The 16,420-nt window shown below is 36.5% G+C and overlaps 1 protein-coding gene across 1 annotated transcript in view; it reads left to right on the top strand.

Annotated features, from left to right (window-relative positions):
* The window catches only part of ACADL (acyl-CoA dehydrogenase long chain), a 41,444-nt gene that overhangs the window by 18,261 nt on the left and 6,763 nt on the right, over window positions 1-16,420 (top strand). Inside the window, exons 5-9 of the mRNA XM_003254021.2 lie at window positions 874-940; window positions 5,341-5,505; window positions 6,455-6,556; window positions 7,690-7,803; window positions 15,816-15,943. Coding sequence (XP_003254069.1) covers window positions 874-940; window positions 5,341-5,505; window positions 6,455-6,556; window positions 7,690-7,803; window positions 15,816-15,943 — 576 coding nt within the window. The remainder of the gene's footprint in view (window positions 1-873; window positions 941-5,340; window positions 5,506-6,454; window positions 6,557-7,689; window positions 7,804-15,815; window positions 15,944-16,420) is intronic.

Genomic DNA, 16,420 nt, shown 5'->3' with positions numbered 1-16,420 from the left:
TTTAAAATGTTCATTCTAGGAGATAAAATTATTTTTAAAATGATTTTTCTCCTTTGGAATGCTGTCTGTATTCTTAATATTTTATTTACTAATATTTGTTTCTTTCATATTTAGAAAAATAATCTATTCTACACTTAGAGCAGGTTTGTTAGAAAAAAATGGCATTTGAGACATACTCTTTTTTTTTTTTTAGACAAATTCTCACTGTGTTACCGAGACTAGAGTGCAGTGGCATGATCATGCCTCATTGCAGCTTCAACCTCCCAGGCCCAAGTGATCCTCTCACTTCAGCCTCCCAAGTAGCTGAGACCACAGGCATGTGCTACCACACCCAACTAATTTTTTAACTTTTTGTAGAGATAGAGTCTAGCTTTGTTGCCCAGGCTGGTCTCAAACTTCTGGGCTCAAGCAGTCCTCCCGCCTCAGTATCCCAAGGTGCTGGGATTATAGGCATGAGCCACCATGCCCTGCCTAATAGCTAAATTTTTGATCAATAGAGACAGGGGAAGGAACCAAGGTGTTTAAAGGCAGCAAAGTACATGGTGACACGTAATCTCAGGGATGCAGTGAGGTTTGAAATGTTATGTGAGTCCCATTGGGGTCTCGAATGTTAGTTGGGCTTTGTTATACTACTGTATAAAATCTGGCTAATTTATATAATAAATCTTAATCATATATTCATTTGTATAAGTGCTTTAGAATATAATAGATCAGCATGGTTTTTCAGTGCAATTGTGTGAACATTCTTAATACTCAGCAATTTTATAATGGTGTAGCCAGTTTGAATAATCTAATTTACGTACATACTTATATCATTTGTATAATTTAATTTTTATCATTTGATGATTTTTTTATCTTTTCTTTCAATTACAGTGACTTACAGGGAATAAAAACAAATGCTAAAAAGGATGGAAGTGACTGGATTCTCAATGGAAGCAAGGTGTGTAAAAAGGGACTTCTATAGCCCTTCTTTTCAGAGTCATGCCATGGGTAACAATATCTCAAAGACAATTCATTAATTCTATTAAATCTAAGGACTCAGGCAGGAATTGAATTCACCTAAGTTGTTTTGGAGACAGTAAATTTACAACATATATTACTTAAGATCTGTGGTAGCTTCTTCTATATTTCATTTTGCATGCCCCCTCACTAATATGGCAAAGGTTGTTTTAGCTTCCAAACAGCCCTTATCAAACCAGAAAAAGACAAAGTGAGGCTCACATTGCCCAAATGTGGGACAAATATTAATAATACTTAAACTTTATGTTGATAAAAGATTGGGGAAAAAGCTTTCTCATATAGATCAAGAAGAATTTCAAAAGATTCCAGGAGAAGGCCAGGCACAGTGGCTCACACCTGTAATCTCAGCACTTTGGGAGGCTGAAGCAAGAGATTGCTTGAGCCCAGAAGTTTCAGACCAACCTAGGCAACAAAGTGAGACCCTGTCTCTACAAAAGTAAAAATTAAAAAAATTAGCTGGGCATGGTGGTGTGCCCTTTGGTCCCAGCTACTCAGGAGGCTGAAGAGGGAGAATCACTTGAGCCGAGGAGGTTGAGACAGAGTAAGACCCCCTCTCAAAGAAAAAAAAAAAGATCCTAGGAGAAAAAGATATCAGTGATACAGTGATAGAATTTGGGAGCCATTTGAGAACCATTCAGTTCCACTAAATCAATCAACTCACTGGTAGAATTGGAGAGCGCTTCCAATTAAGGTTACAAATGGGCTCAGGATCTCTGATATCAATGAGGGCAAATGCATTTTATATCACTGAGGGCAAGTGATATTGCCCATCTAAAATAGTATCTGGTATATACTCAGTAAATATTTGTTGTTGACTGAGTGTTATGTGAAGGAAAGATGTTCATTTTATTTACTGTTCTAAAACAATCTTTCTGAAAATATGTGCCAAGGTTTGTTGAAGAATTAGTTTTTTAAGTTTGTTTGGGCTATTATCTCTGTATTTACAAAATTGAATCACTGGTGTTCTTCAAATATACTTTAATAAATATTTGTTTAAATAATTTCTCCTAAGAATTATAATTAAATGGATGATAGCTCCAACATATAATCAGTTAACTCCTCGCATATAGAAGGCTCGTTTTGAAAGGGGAGTGGGATATTTGGTCAGAAGTGAAATGGGAACCACATTCTCTTATGCCTCTAGCTCTCTAAGCAGACCTCGTCTGCTCAGCCATAGGGTTTCGCGGGAACCACACAGGAAAGGTACCACTGACTCTGTTTCAAAAACTCTATTAGAAATAGCAAAAAATTGAAAGCAAGTAAAAGTAAAGGAATGGGTAAGCAAATACAGTGCATCTGAACGAATGTGCAGCCATTAACACTAGCAACAAAAAGTTTTTAACAGTACAGGAAATAATTATACATTAAGTGAAAAAACAGGATATAGAATGCAAGTATAGAAACATTTTTACTATATTAAAATTTAAAAATATGAGAAAGGAAATTATCAATGATAGTTGTATTATGTACTTATGGAGAATTATATTTTCCTTTTTCTTTAGAACTTTACATTCTCTATATAATATCTGCAATGATTTTCTGTTATTTTATAAGCATTTAATATCCTCCTACCACCCAAGAATGTTGGCCCTCATTAGGGATAATTTCAGCCCTATTCAACTTTGGAGTGTCATAATTAGGAAACAAACTGAGAAAGTCCACTTGCAAGGAAAATTCTCACATAACTCTATTAGAAAGGGGGATCCACCATGGTGTTAAAACTCACATTAGGTCACACTATTGTAGAAATGGTTCAGATTTTATTAATCCTTTGCTATAATTGCTTCCAATAAGAACTTCTGGAGAACTCCACTTGATTTACCAAATTGAGCTCAGCGTATTAAAATGAATAGTTTTTGCCCAATGAATTGCTCCTCCCTTCCTTTCCATTCCATTGTTTATTTATTATCTGTAGTTTAAACATGTATGAGACCATTTTAGAGCATACTGTAGATACTAATTCCTGGATGCCATGTGATGCAAAACAAACAAAAAAGCACTCATAGCATTTCAACTGTGGCAGCTATACAGATATTAGGAACTACACAGAAAGGTAGGAGCTTGGTAGACTTACAAGGTTTTTGACCAAGGGAGTGGTGTAATGGAGAATACTGTTGAAAAAATATTTTTGCCAAGATGTATAGAATTTTTTTTGAGGAACATCTTTTTCAAAATATATTTTTAAAACATCCTTTGGCCTCCTCTGTGCCAACAAGAATTCTAAGCACTTAAGATAGATATATGAATAGGAAATGGCTAGGAGCTCCTAGTAAGGAGGCGCGTTGATGATCTTTTATTATTGTGTCACCTATAACCATACTGCCAACACTATCTTCATTTGCTGTTGTGTAGACAACACTAACATTATTTGCCCATTTTTCATTATTTGTATGTTTCAGTGCTGTGCATTTTAGGTGATGGGAGTAACCAACATCATTTTATACCCCTACTATTTCAAAGGGAGAGAGATAAAAACAGATCATTTTGGTAAATTTGAGGTGTTGTAGGAGCGCTTAACCCAGCCTGGAGAATTTGAGACCTTTTGGCCAATCTGATGTCTAAACCATCCAGGATGAATACAATTCATTGCAGCAGAGTTGGGAAAGGGCCTTTCCCAAGTAGCAGAAAAAAGATTTTTCAAAGACTCATAGATCAGGAAGACCTTGCAACGTGATGGACAGCAGGTAGTTTAGTAGAGCTGACTGAAGAACAGGAAATTGGGGAAAGTGGGACAAGCAATAAGCCAGGTAAGGAGAGGTAAGCTAGTGCCAGTTTGTGATAAGTTTTCTATTTCCTGCTAAGGGTTTTGAATTCATCCTGAAGCCTGTTAGGAGCTATTCAAAAATTTTTAAGTGTGAAGGTGATACGATCAGATTGCATTTAGAAAAATCTCTCTGACATCATGATGAATGATACACCTGTAGAGAGATCGGTTGTAGGAACTTAAGAAATGATGAAGGCTGGAAATAAGGTAATTACAACAGACTTGAAAGGAAGTGAATAAATTCCAAAAGTGTTAAGATGGGTTAGAAAAAACTAGATGCTGAATTGAATATGAAGCAGGATGATAACATAATTTATGGAAGCATTCATTGAGATAGGGAAATAGGTTGATAATCAGGATTGGATAGAAGTACGGGTGGGAAGGAGTATGTCCTGCCCATGAGTCATCAGGTGGAACTATCCAGAAGCAAGTACATATTCAGGTCCAGGTCCTATCAGGAAATGTGGCTTACCAGGAGTTTGAGGCTGCAATGATCTATGGTCATACCACTGCACTCCAGCCTGGGTGAGAGAGACCCTGTCTCTTAAAAAAAAGAAAGGAAGCATGGCTTAGATAAAGATTTGGAGTCATCAGCATGTAGAGGGTGACTCGAGCCATGACAATGATTGAGATGAACCAGGAAAGATGCAGAATGAGAAGATAATTATTAATATTTGCTCTGAGTATACTTTGTTTTCTGAATCAATATCATCTGATAATCCCTCTCATTTGGCTTGTCATTTTTCCCTCCTTAATCATAGTTTCCTATTTAGACCATTTTAAAGGAAGCAGGATATCAATTACAAAAATCAAAAATAGTCCTTTTCAAAAACTGATAAATCTGAGAATAAATAATATAGTGCCATTTACAGCAGATTTTCTTTCTTTTTATTTTTCTTTTCTTTTCTTTTCTTTTTTTCTAGAGACAGGGTCTCACTCTGTCACCCAGGTTGGAGTGCAGTGGTACAATCATAACTCACTGCAACCTCAAACTCCTGGGCTCAAGCGATCCTCCTGCTTCAGCTTCCTGAGTAGCTTGGACTATATATAGGTGCACACTACCACATCAGCTAATTTTTAATTTTTTTGTCTCTACTATTTTGGCAAGGCTGGTCTTGAACTCCTGAGCTCAAATGATCCTCTTGCCTCGGCCTCCCAAAGTACTGGGGTTACAGGTGTGAGCCACCGGGCCCAGCTAGATTTTCTTTTCTTATCAGTGGCTTCCTTCTAAAATACAATTTATCATCATAATAGACAATTTGGTTTCATTTTTAAAGATCATAATAATCTCTGTTTATTATTATTATGTATAATATTAATAGTAAAAAGAAAATCTATAGGTTTCATTCTTTGAAGCATTAAGTAATTTTTCCCCTGATTCCTGATAACATCATGTGTGAATAATCAACTCTGCAGATATTTGGGTAGGGTACAGAGAGAGGTATCAAGCATGTCTTGTCTGTTTTAGTTTTCTGTAATATACTTTCTCCCAATCATAACTTGCACATAGACTTGAATTATCATGGTGCATTAATAATGTACTTGGGGTTTTGCAGGTGTTCATCAGTAATGGGTCATTAAGTGACGTTGTGATTGTAGTTGCGGTCACAAATCATGAAGCTCCCTCCCCTGCCCATGGTATTAGCCTTTTTCTGGTGGAAAATGGAATGAAAGGATTTATCAAGGGACGAAAGCTACATAAAATGGGATTAAAAGCCCAGGTGAGTGATAATGTAAATCATATTCAGGTACTAATTGAGTTTACTATTAATCAGATAGGAGACTTACATAGAGGATTACATGTGGCACATTTTATTTCCTATGCTGAATTCCTAAAATATGCTTTTCTGATGTGGTAATGAGATTTATTCTCATTTATACCACTCTATCTCTTTCTGATGGTCAGCAATAGAAATGAATCAAGGTATTTTGAATATCTGTTTTAGAAATGGCAAAATTAACTTCATGGTAACAAGCCATCTATTTGTAAAATGTGTTAAAGAAAAATATGAAGTAAAAACAAAGTGTGGCCAGGCACGGTGGCTCACACCTGTAATCCCAGCACTTTGGGAGGCTGAGGCCAGTGGATCACCTGAGGTCATGAATTCGAGACCAGCCTGGTCAACATGGGAAACCCCATCTCTACTAATAATAAAAAATTAGCCGGGTGTGGTGGCAGGCACCTGTAGTCCCACCTACTCGGGAGGCTGAGGCAGGAGAATCACTTGAACCCAGGAGACAGAGGTTGCAGTGAGCCAAGATGATGCCACTGCACTCCAGCCTGGGCAACAGAGTGAGACTCTGTCTCAAAAAAATAAAACAAACAAACAAAAAAACCCAGAAAATGTTCTTTCTATACATTACCAAAAATACATGTTTTGCTTAATGTGTATTAGAAATCCTTAGTTCCAAGTACCTTGAGAACTGGACAGTATTAGAGCTGGAATGATAGTGTATTGCAGTAGGAAAGCCACAAGGTTTAGAATCAGATGGCTGTGGGTTCAAATCCCTGGTTTACCACTTACTAGTTATGTTCATTAACTACTCCAACTTGGCTTCCAATTTGTGTTTTTTCTTTTTTTGGAAAAAATAATATTCACTTCAATATTCACTGGGTTATTGGAAGATTTAAATGAGATCATTCTCTACATTTTTTGTACGGTCTTTTAGGATACCGCAGAACTATTCTTTGAAGATGTACGGTTGCCAGCTAGTGCCCTACTTGGAGAAGAGAATAAAGGCTTCTATTACATAATGAAAGAGCTTCCACAGGTCAGAAGTGTTTAAAGATTCCATCTTTTGACTGAATAATGAATTGGAATAGAATAATATAGAAACATGTTATTTCTATATTATGCATGCAAATTTATACATGCAAAACTTGTGAAATAGCTAATCATTTGAGTATTAAAGTTGTAATAAAAGTATGAGTTTTATAGGATAGTTAAGTAAATAACTGAACTCAGTAATATCCAATCAAAGCTTATAAAGTGAGTAGGAAAAACAGATATTTCAGTTCTGTGATTCCTTCTTAGAATGATTTTAGCTTCTTAACTGCAATTCAAAAACTTTTAGCTCTTTGTAAGGAAATGTCATGCAAAACATTTGATAGTTTGCCAGTTTTTAAATAATAACTGTGAATCAAAAGGAAAAGTATAAAATTCAGACTGAAAAGTTTTAGCCACATAAGGTCAGTCCCTAAACAGCTATGGTTTTAAAGTATGGTTGACAAGTGATTATTGAGCCTCAGATGCCAGTGTAAGGGGGTACTCCTGCCTAGTGACTGCCATGAAAATCACCAGCATGATGGAATTAAACTGACTAAGGCTACTTTTACATTAATAGGTAGAATTTAATTTATGTGCTTTAAGATGTTTATTTCCACAGATATATTGAGTCATACAGTGTGCAGAGATTAATAAATTGAAATAAGCAACTAGGGATTGTTTTTAACTCACATGTGAGTAAAGAGAAGAAAAATTAAATTGCATATATATAATGAAGACAGTCATTCATGGGCATGGTGTTATGTGACTGTTGTCCCAGCAACTCAGGAGGCTGAGGTGGGAGGATCACTTGAGCCCTGGAATTCCAGGATGTAATGAACTACGATTGTGCAACTGTACTCCATTTTTGGCAGCAGAGTGAGACTTCATCTCTTAAAAATTTAAAAAGATTATAAGAAAATAAAGGCAGTCATTCATAAAAATAAAGGATTTGCTTTAGAAAGTGATTAGAGATGTGTCAGAATCTCATAAATCTGTTTTCTTATAAGGAGTTAAGATATAAATTAATCTTTATGAGTTTATTATAAAGATAATTTATAGGATTTATCATAATTGAAATTGTGTGAAAATCACTTGCATAATTAGAGTAATGTTTAAGACCTAATTTTTGTGTTACAGGAAAGGCTGTTAATTGCTGATGTGGCAATTTCAGCTAGTGAATTCATGTTTGAAGAAACCAGGAACTATGTTAAACAAAGAAAAGCTTTTGGCAAAACAGTTGCTCACCTACAGGTAAGCTTGTCACTGTGGTTTAGTATTAGATGATATCAATTTACTAATCTGAAATGGCCTGGGGTAAACAGAAGTTTGGGGTTATTTTCATGTAGGGTGATATTAGAAACCATGGAAGTGGATGAGATCACTAAGGAGAGATAGAGAGCAAGATAGGAAGTGGTCTTAGGACACAGTCCTTGAGGAAGACTACAAGATTTAAAGGTAGAATTCATATTGGGAATTCATATTGTCTGAAAAGGAAGAGCCTGTAAGATGACTGAGAATGAATAAACAGAAAGGAGAAAGCAAATCAGGAGAGCTTTGTCACAGAAGCTGGCAGGAAAGAGGGCTTCATGGAGTAGGGAGTGGGATCAATTGCTGCTTGGGGGAAAATAAGATGAAGGGCAAAGAGTGCTCATTGAATACAATGATATGGAGATTATTTAGTAAGAGCCATTAATAGAGGTGGAGGGTGACAGACCCGAGTGAGTAGACAGAAATGAGGACGTAAAACAATACTGATGGTAGGCAACTCTTTCCTGAGTTTGGCTGTGAATGGTAGTTGAGAGAAAGGGTGGTAAGGGAAGAGGGGAGGGGAAGGAGATTTGAGAATCAAGGGAGATATTTGGGAGTTACTAATTTTTTGTCGTTATTTTTAGGATGGGAATGTGGGTGCATATTTTAATAATCATATATAAAGAAAGGATTTAATAAAGAGGGAAAGGTTGTAGATAGGAAGGAAATAATCAACTGCGTAAGGTATTTGAGAAAAGGTGAGTTTGTGGATGCTGACACATGGAAAGATAGGCCTTCCCATCAACAGGAGAGGGATTCTTTCATTTGCACAGGAAGAAAGGAGCAAAGGACATCTATGAGTTCAGACAGATACATCACTCTGTTGGTAGAAAACTACAAAAGTTCTTTATAGAAGATTTCTATTTCTTTAAATAATGTGGCCAGGCACACTGACTCATGCCTGTAATCTCAGAACTTTGGGAAGCTGAGGCAGGCAGATCACTTGAGGTCAGGAGTTCGAGACCAGCCTGGCCAACATGGTGAAACCCTGTCTCTACTAAAAATATAAAAATTAGCTGGGCATGGTGATGCACACCTCTAATCCCAGCTACTCGAGAGGCTGAGGCAGGAGAATCACTTGAACGCAGGAGGTAGAGGTTGCAGTGAGCTGAGATCGCACCACTGCACTCCATCCAGCCTGGGCTACAGAGCAAGACTCCATCTCAAAAATAAACAAATAAATAAATAACAATAGGGAAAGTTAGTCCTTGAAAGACAGGTGAGTGAAGGAGGCATGGAGGTGTTGCAGAAAGGTGAGGGAGGTATGAAATATCTTCTTCAGAATGAGAAACTGAACTACTTTCTGCTTTTTGTGTATCAATCAGCTTTATGATAAGAGTTTAGCTTCCCAGGTATAAACATAGAGAAAAGACAGATGATTGTGTTTACCTAGGATTGAGTTTTCCCAGGAACTTGAGGGTTTTTGCAAAAGAACTCAGTATATGGTGGCCGCAGTCATTAAATATGCTAATTAAATTTTAGACCCTATAGTTTCTTTTTAAATGAAGGAATAGTTTGTAATTCCTTCATGTGGTCATTAAATTGGCAAAACATCTCACCAGCAAAAAACCTGGAGTTGGGATTTGACTTAAAAATTTTTAAGTAGAATGACTGGCTGAAAGGCTTTGTGAAGGGAAAGGTAGAAATGAAACAACTTGGTGGCTTTTCAGAACCAGCATTCTAGAAATTATGTTCAAGTGTGGTTTATGTCCTAACACAGCTGCTTGAATCTCTGTAGTCTAGGCATGTTCTCTCTCTCAAAAATAGTTTCCTATTTGTAAATATATAAAATGTATTTGATTTGCAAAATTGTAAAATTTTATGACTATAAATCTTTAAAAATTTATAATGTTTGTAAATAGTTATAAAATATTTTCCTATTTGTGAATATCAGAGACTGCCTCATAGCGTTGTTGTGAGGATTATGTTGTAGAAAAAAACTGGGTTCTTGTCACATGACCGGGATAATTTAGGCACACAGACACATTGTAGATTGAGTAGGACAGGGTTTATTAAATGAAAAGGAAAAAGGAACTCTCAGCAAAGTGAAAGGAAGTCCTGCTAGCAGGTCTCCTGCCCCACAGACTGAATCCTAGGTCATCACACAGGAACAGGAGAGGCTAGGCTCCTCTCCTCTGCAAACAGTGTGAACTTCCCGAGGCTCCACTCCGTCCTTCCAGTGCACAGGTGGGCATTATTCAGAAAGGATCAGTTGGGAAAGGGCAGGCTTCATCTGTGGCCAGCAGTCAGGTTTTTCAGCCTTTAGGCTGTTTAGGCTTGAAGGCAGGGTTTCGCCAGAGACCCTCAGCTGTCTCCTGTCTCTGCCAATTAGATGGGGTAACATACATAAAGTGCTTGGAATATTGCCTGGCAAAGTAAGCCCCCATTAAAATTAGCTGTTATCCTTATTTTATTCCTTACATAATGCCTTGCTCCATTTTGTTTCAATATAGGAGACCTTTTTATCATCTACTTCCTCTTGCTCTTGATCTAGACCCTCTCTTTGTCATTTTGGGAACTGTTTGCTACCTGTATTGTCATCAAATTAACTTTTTCCATCCTGAAAAAAAGTCTTTACATCCTAACTTTTCTTATTGACACAACAAACCTAAAACAGTTGTTCTGAATCTCTAAAAATGAGGTACACTCAATCAAGAAAACATTTAACAAAACAATATGACTTGACTTGCCTAAATTCTGATTTCCTTAAGAGCAAGGATGTTATACTTTATATTCCCTTTCATTTATGGATCACTGATCTACACATATCAGTGGTTCTCAGTGAATGCCCTTTCACCCAGGTGTTTAGAAATGTCAGGAATGGGGTGGAGGTGGGTGTGCACAGTTGACTGGAGGTACAACTTGTATAGTGCTCTGGCGGACAGCGTTGTTAAATGTCCTGTAATTCACATTTGGATTGCAACTAATTGTGTCACTCAAAATATCAATAATTTCCCATTGAGAAATACTGACATATATGATTTTTTCCTTTTTGCTTCACTGAACAAATATATATTGATTGCCTCCTAAGAGTAATGTGTTCAACTGTAATTTGATGGGTGTAACTCTAGAAACACATACTACGCTCCTGGCAATATGAAGGAAGTGTTACCACTTGATATCACTCTGATTTTCTCAACTGTACCCAAAGTGGAATGGTATCATTTGCTTCTGAAATCCAACCACCACCACTTAAACATCAAAAATGTTTACTAAAACACTTATATCAAGGCCAGGCGTAGTGGCTCACACCTGTAATCCCAGCACGTTGGGAGGCCTAGGCAGGCAGATTGCTTGAGCCCAGGATTTTGAGACCAACCTGGGCAACGTGGCAAAACCTCATCTCTACGAAAAATACAAAAATTAGCCAGGTGTGATGGTGTGCACCTGTAGTCCCAGCTACTCAAGAGGCTACGGTGGGAGAATCGCTTGAGTCCTGGAGGCAGATGTTGCAGTGAGCTGAGATCTCACTATTGTACTCTAGCCTGAGTGACATAGCAAGACCCTGTCTCCCTGCTCCCCACAAAAATGAATACAAAAACAAAAATATACCTTTAGCCTTATTTTGGCTAAAGGTATAACAGTTGAACCAAAAGACATGTTTCCATTCCTTTGGAAATCTATATTTCCTGTGTTTATGAACTTAATACTAGATTACAACAAGGATGACTATAGTATTACCCAGATTGCCTGAATGGCTCAGAAAGCATGTAATTTGACATTTAACCATGAAGGAAATAGAAAAGTGGTCCATATTGTTTTCTCATAGGGGAAAAATATTCTTTTAAAATATATATTTGTTGTATTTTAATAGCAAAAATAATTTTAATCATTCCTTTTTAAAGAAGTATCATTTTATTGTTGCCTTCTTTCAAAGTTAGTTCCCTAAACTTTCAGTAGGTGGCAGTAGCATTCTACTTCCACAGGTCACATTATGGATAGCTAGTAGTATTGTTTTCCAAGTAAGTGTATATGTTCTGAGATTTCTGAGATATGTCTTCTGATCTTCCTATTTTATCTAAATAAATATATTTGAATAATATTTTCATATTTCAAGCTAGGAGTATATTCAGAGACGATGAATAACCGATACTGTACATACCTATACCTTGTATTCGAGAGCTGGGTACACTATGGTTCTAGTTATTCAATTGAAATAGAAGAGCTTTAAATGTTACAATATACTTGGCCACGTGTCATTTTATAACTATATAACTATTCAGTTTCCATTCTCTTTGTTATCCTTGAATTTTGAACATTTTGGGGCTTTCTGACCAGTTGAAATGCATGTCACAAAATTTATTTTCTTTTTAGAATAGAAACCTACTGTATGGATGTAACAATAATTATTGGAATTTTTAAAATCTATGCTCTCCATAGTTTATGTCAATCTTATGGTTTTTCACAGAATAGACAATAAAACAGTAAAATCCAGATGTTAAATAATAATAATGGATATTATTGCTTGACTGCTCCCTATCTACCAGACACTGCTAAGTGAATTGTCTCATTCTTTTTCTTCGCAAATCTATATAAGTATTTTAATTATTTTTATTTTACAGTTAAGGAAATTAAGGTGTAGAGAGGTTAAGTAACTGGCCCCAAATTACACATATATTCTAATTCCAGAACCTACACTCTTTACCTATATACTGTTATTACTGCCCAGAAGTGCAAAGCAAATGGGCCTTTTTTCTTTTCCTATTTCCTTCACTCAGTGGGCAATGAAGTGAAAATGGAATGTTTTTTCTAATCTAATGAGAGCTCTTGGTTAGTCATTTCCTGTGTGGTATGTGTTCTTAATTCTATGGGCATAAAGAATTAGGGAAAGGAATAGAGAGGAAAAAAAATAATGCTTCTTCTTGACATGTGTCTAAAATGGGAATATCCACTTCTTAAGACCTTGAGCATGGGATTAATTAACTATCAAATAGCAAACCTAGTGTGTTTTATTTTATATTTTAACCCTAATATATGAGAGCAACTGATGCTGTTGTTTAAATGAATACTGGGCTAGATAACCTCTCCAAGGTGTTTTCCATTTCCATAATTCTATGATTCTAAGAATTCTGTCATTCAGAACTCTGAAAAAGACTCCATCCAGCCCACTTAGTAACTTCAGAATAATTTTTTAATGCTAGCTGCAGTATTATTTATTAACAAATATAAATGACTTAAAAATACTGCTATGACCTTGTTGATCATTCACAAAGCGCACTTGGCTAGTAATGTGTGGTCTAATTTTTAGTTGCCTTTGATTAGAGGATGATTTCAGAAAGCATAATGCAGTGTCTGCAGTGAAAAGCAAAGACCAAATCTGTTTAGTAATGCTCAACCCAATGGTAAGATACGTAAATATTTAATCTTTTTATCCTCAGAGAGTAAATTATGTACTCTTGGAGACATTATTCTCTCAGACCTCTGGACTTCACTGAATGCACTGATGCAAGAATTCTAAATCATTCCATTCTGGTTTGAAGTTTTACTTCAGCTTCTAGAAGTTTCCAGCATTTACAAAGGAACGACTCTTGTATGAGAGAATCAGGCTTAGATATCTTTACTCTTTCATATTGTAAAGACAGTGCGTAAATTCCCAAATGTGGCATCACGTAGGCAAAAAAATGTCTTGAGACTTGTTGGATCCACCCTTATTTTCCAAATAAAGTGTCATACATAGTGTCATTGAACTGAACTAGGAGTAGGCTTAGAAACCATCTTCAGGGATTTTCATGGAATACTCATCTGTTTTTGATATATAGATTATTTGCCTATTTTTTCTTTTTTTTTGTTCCGTCTTTATATTGTCTATGAGTAAACTTGAATGTGTGGGTTGGGAGTGGGAAACTTTGTGCTGATTAAAGTGTAGATATTTGACCTAATTAAATATATGATGAATAGAAATGGAGATAGGAAAAATTAAGGGAAATAATAAGTGGGGAAGAAAGTTTTGATGTGACCCAGCATGTTCAGAATTAGAGGCCAGAATACAGAGATACAAGGAGTGGGGTTCCAACCTTCTCATTGCTTAGTTTTGGAATCATTCGATGCCAGTTACGTTCTCTGTTTCTAGTACAGGGTGAAATAAAACCAGGGGAAAGACAGTCAGTTGGAGTTTTCATCAGCACAGTAGTTATGTTGATACATCTGTAAGGAATCTGCCCCTCAGAGCTTTACTCTACCTGGTACACCCTGGTCTTGCTTGGTCCTGGGTCTTTTTACACTCCCATTCTACTATTTTCCAGAAATGGTAAGTATCAAAACTGTCCTAACCAACAATGACGGTGAAAGAATCAGTTTTATAACTTGAGAATTGCTGTAGCCAGCATTAAAAGCAGACCCTGTATCTTCTGAGAATGTGGCCCACCACCCTCCTTTGAGAACACAGCTGTGGCTTTGGACTTGGAAGTACCTAGGTGGGATGTGTTTAATTTCTAGTTTGAGTTTCACTGCACCACCTTTGCCCGTAACTTTCCACGTGTATGCTTTCTATTAGCCACAGTGAAGTTCTTACTCATTTCACAGCAGAATGATCAGAACTCTGTTTCTATCTGAATTTTCACAAAGAAGATAGGCCAGCTGACCATATCTGGGCCTTGGACCTAAGAAATCAACTAGAATGGAGTATACTTTTGGAGCTACCCAAAGTGGGAACCCAGTATTTCAAGTTCAAGCCAATTTCCTGAGAGAGGCTCAAGAGTCAGTGCCAAAGAGAACAGATATAAACTCCAAGTTCAGAGTGTGAGAGCCTAGAGTCAGGAATGAAATAAAGCTTGATTGAAGCAAGAACAGTCAGGAACAATTGAGAATAGTCTAAATATAATGATTTCCAAAAACGCTAATGGGTTGTCCATGGCCAGCAGGAGGAGGTAGGTACATAGCTATATTAACATTGATAATCCCAGACCGTTCAGTCCATGCTAGAGACTGCTAAACAAGCTATTGAGAGGTATGGGAGCTGTATTCATCCATTTTCATACTGCTATGAAGAAATACCTGAGACTGGGTAATTTATTTAAAAAAAAAAAGAGGTTTAATGGACTCACAGTTCCACATGGCTGGGGAGGCCTCATAATCATTGTGGAAGGTGAAGGAGAAACAACAGCACATCTTACATGGTAGCAGGCAAAACAGCGTGTGCAGGGGAACTGCTCTTTATAAAACCATCAGATCTCATGAGACTTGCTCACTATCACAAGAACATCATGGGACAAACCCGCCCCCATGATTCAATTATCTCCCACCACATCCCTCCCACAACATGTGGGGATTATGAGAGCTACAATTCAAGATAAGATTTGGGTGGGGACAGAGCCAAACCATATCAGAAGGGATAATGTGAAGGGATGAAAGAGGATGAGGGTACTGGACTTTGATCTCTTTAGTACTCTGATTTTATTCTATTGCTTTCTACAGATCTAGATTAAATACTGTGCAATATTAAATAATACCTTATAAATATTTTGATGTGTTTATGAACATATATAGAAACCCCTTGTCCCTCCAGATGTTAGAAGCAGAGTAGCAAAATCTGTATACTTAATTTCATTAATAAAGAAAGAATCTTCAAGGATTTAATCTCTGGAGGAAAATTCAATAGGTGTTTTCAACACCTGTACCTAAATAACTGTACCACAAGATGGTGATCACACATTAAAGTCACGCTGTTTTTCAAGAAGTTTGCCTCGTCTAAATTTTACAAACTGAAACAAGACATTATTTATGTTTTAAACTATTTTTGCATCTTTTAGTACAAATTTCCTTAGCACTGAAATATAGTGAGTTTTAAATTTAAGCTGATTTGGTAACAAATGCCATTTTTATGGAGGAAAAAACCAACAATTCCACTTTTGTTTGCCCTAAAGATCTTTTATTGTATAATTTCTGATATGTTAAGTGGGTTGAAGTTTATATTTCTACCATGCTCACTTTTTTCTTTCATTTCCTTTAAATTCAAGACAGTGCAACATAAATTAGCAGAATTAAAAACACATATATGTGTAACCCGAGCATTTGTGGACAACTGTCTCCAGCTGCATGAAGCGAAACGTTTGGACTCCGCCACTGCTTGCATGGCGAAATATTGGTATGCATGCTACAGTAATTAGAGTGTGGTGTGTGCTCAGACTGATGTGGAATTCTGCCAATTTTAAGCTCAGCCTTGAGGGTCTTAAAGGAAGAAATCTGTGAAGTGAAAAATAAAAGTGAGACTCAACTTTTAAAAAAAATGCTAAAAAGTTCCATTAAGCATATGTATAATGTGCTAAAAATTTTTCAAGTTGGTATTTAATTTTTTTATCCTAATAGGTAAGCAAAGTTAGTATTTAATTCTTAACTTGCTATTGAAAATAAAATATTAAGAGTGGGATAATGAAGAGTGATATTGATAGGATGACTGATTCATTCATTCAAGTAATAGTTTAATTTCAAATTATCTGAAGAGTGGCAGTATAGTGAGGCTGAAAGGGAACAGTAAAACTTAGGAGTCTTGAGATAGAGTCCCAATTCTTTTATTAAATAACTATAATTAAACTTCATTCCATCGAGGAAAATGTTTTTGTTA

This window comes from Nomascus leucogenys, chromosome 22a (genome assembly GCF_006542625.1).
Source record: "Nomascus leucogenys isolate Asia chromosome 22a, Asia_NLE_v1, whole genome shotgun sequence".
NCBI lineage: Eukaryota > Metazoa > Chordata > Mammalia > Primates > Hylobatidae > Nomascus > Nomascus leucogenys.
Note: the sequence above shows the minus strand (reverse complement) of the source record. Positions and strands in the feature narration are given on the sequence as shown.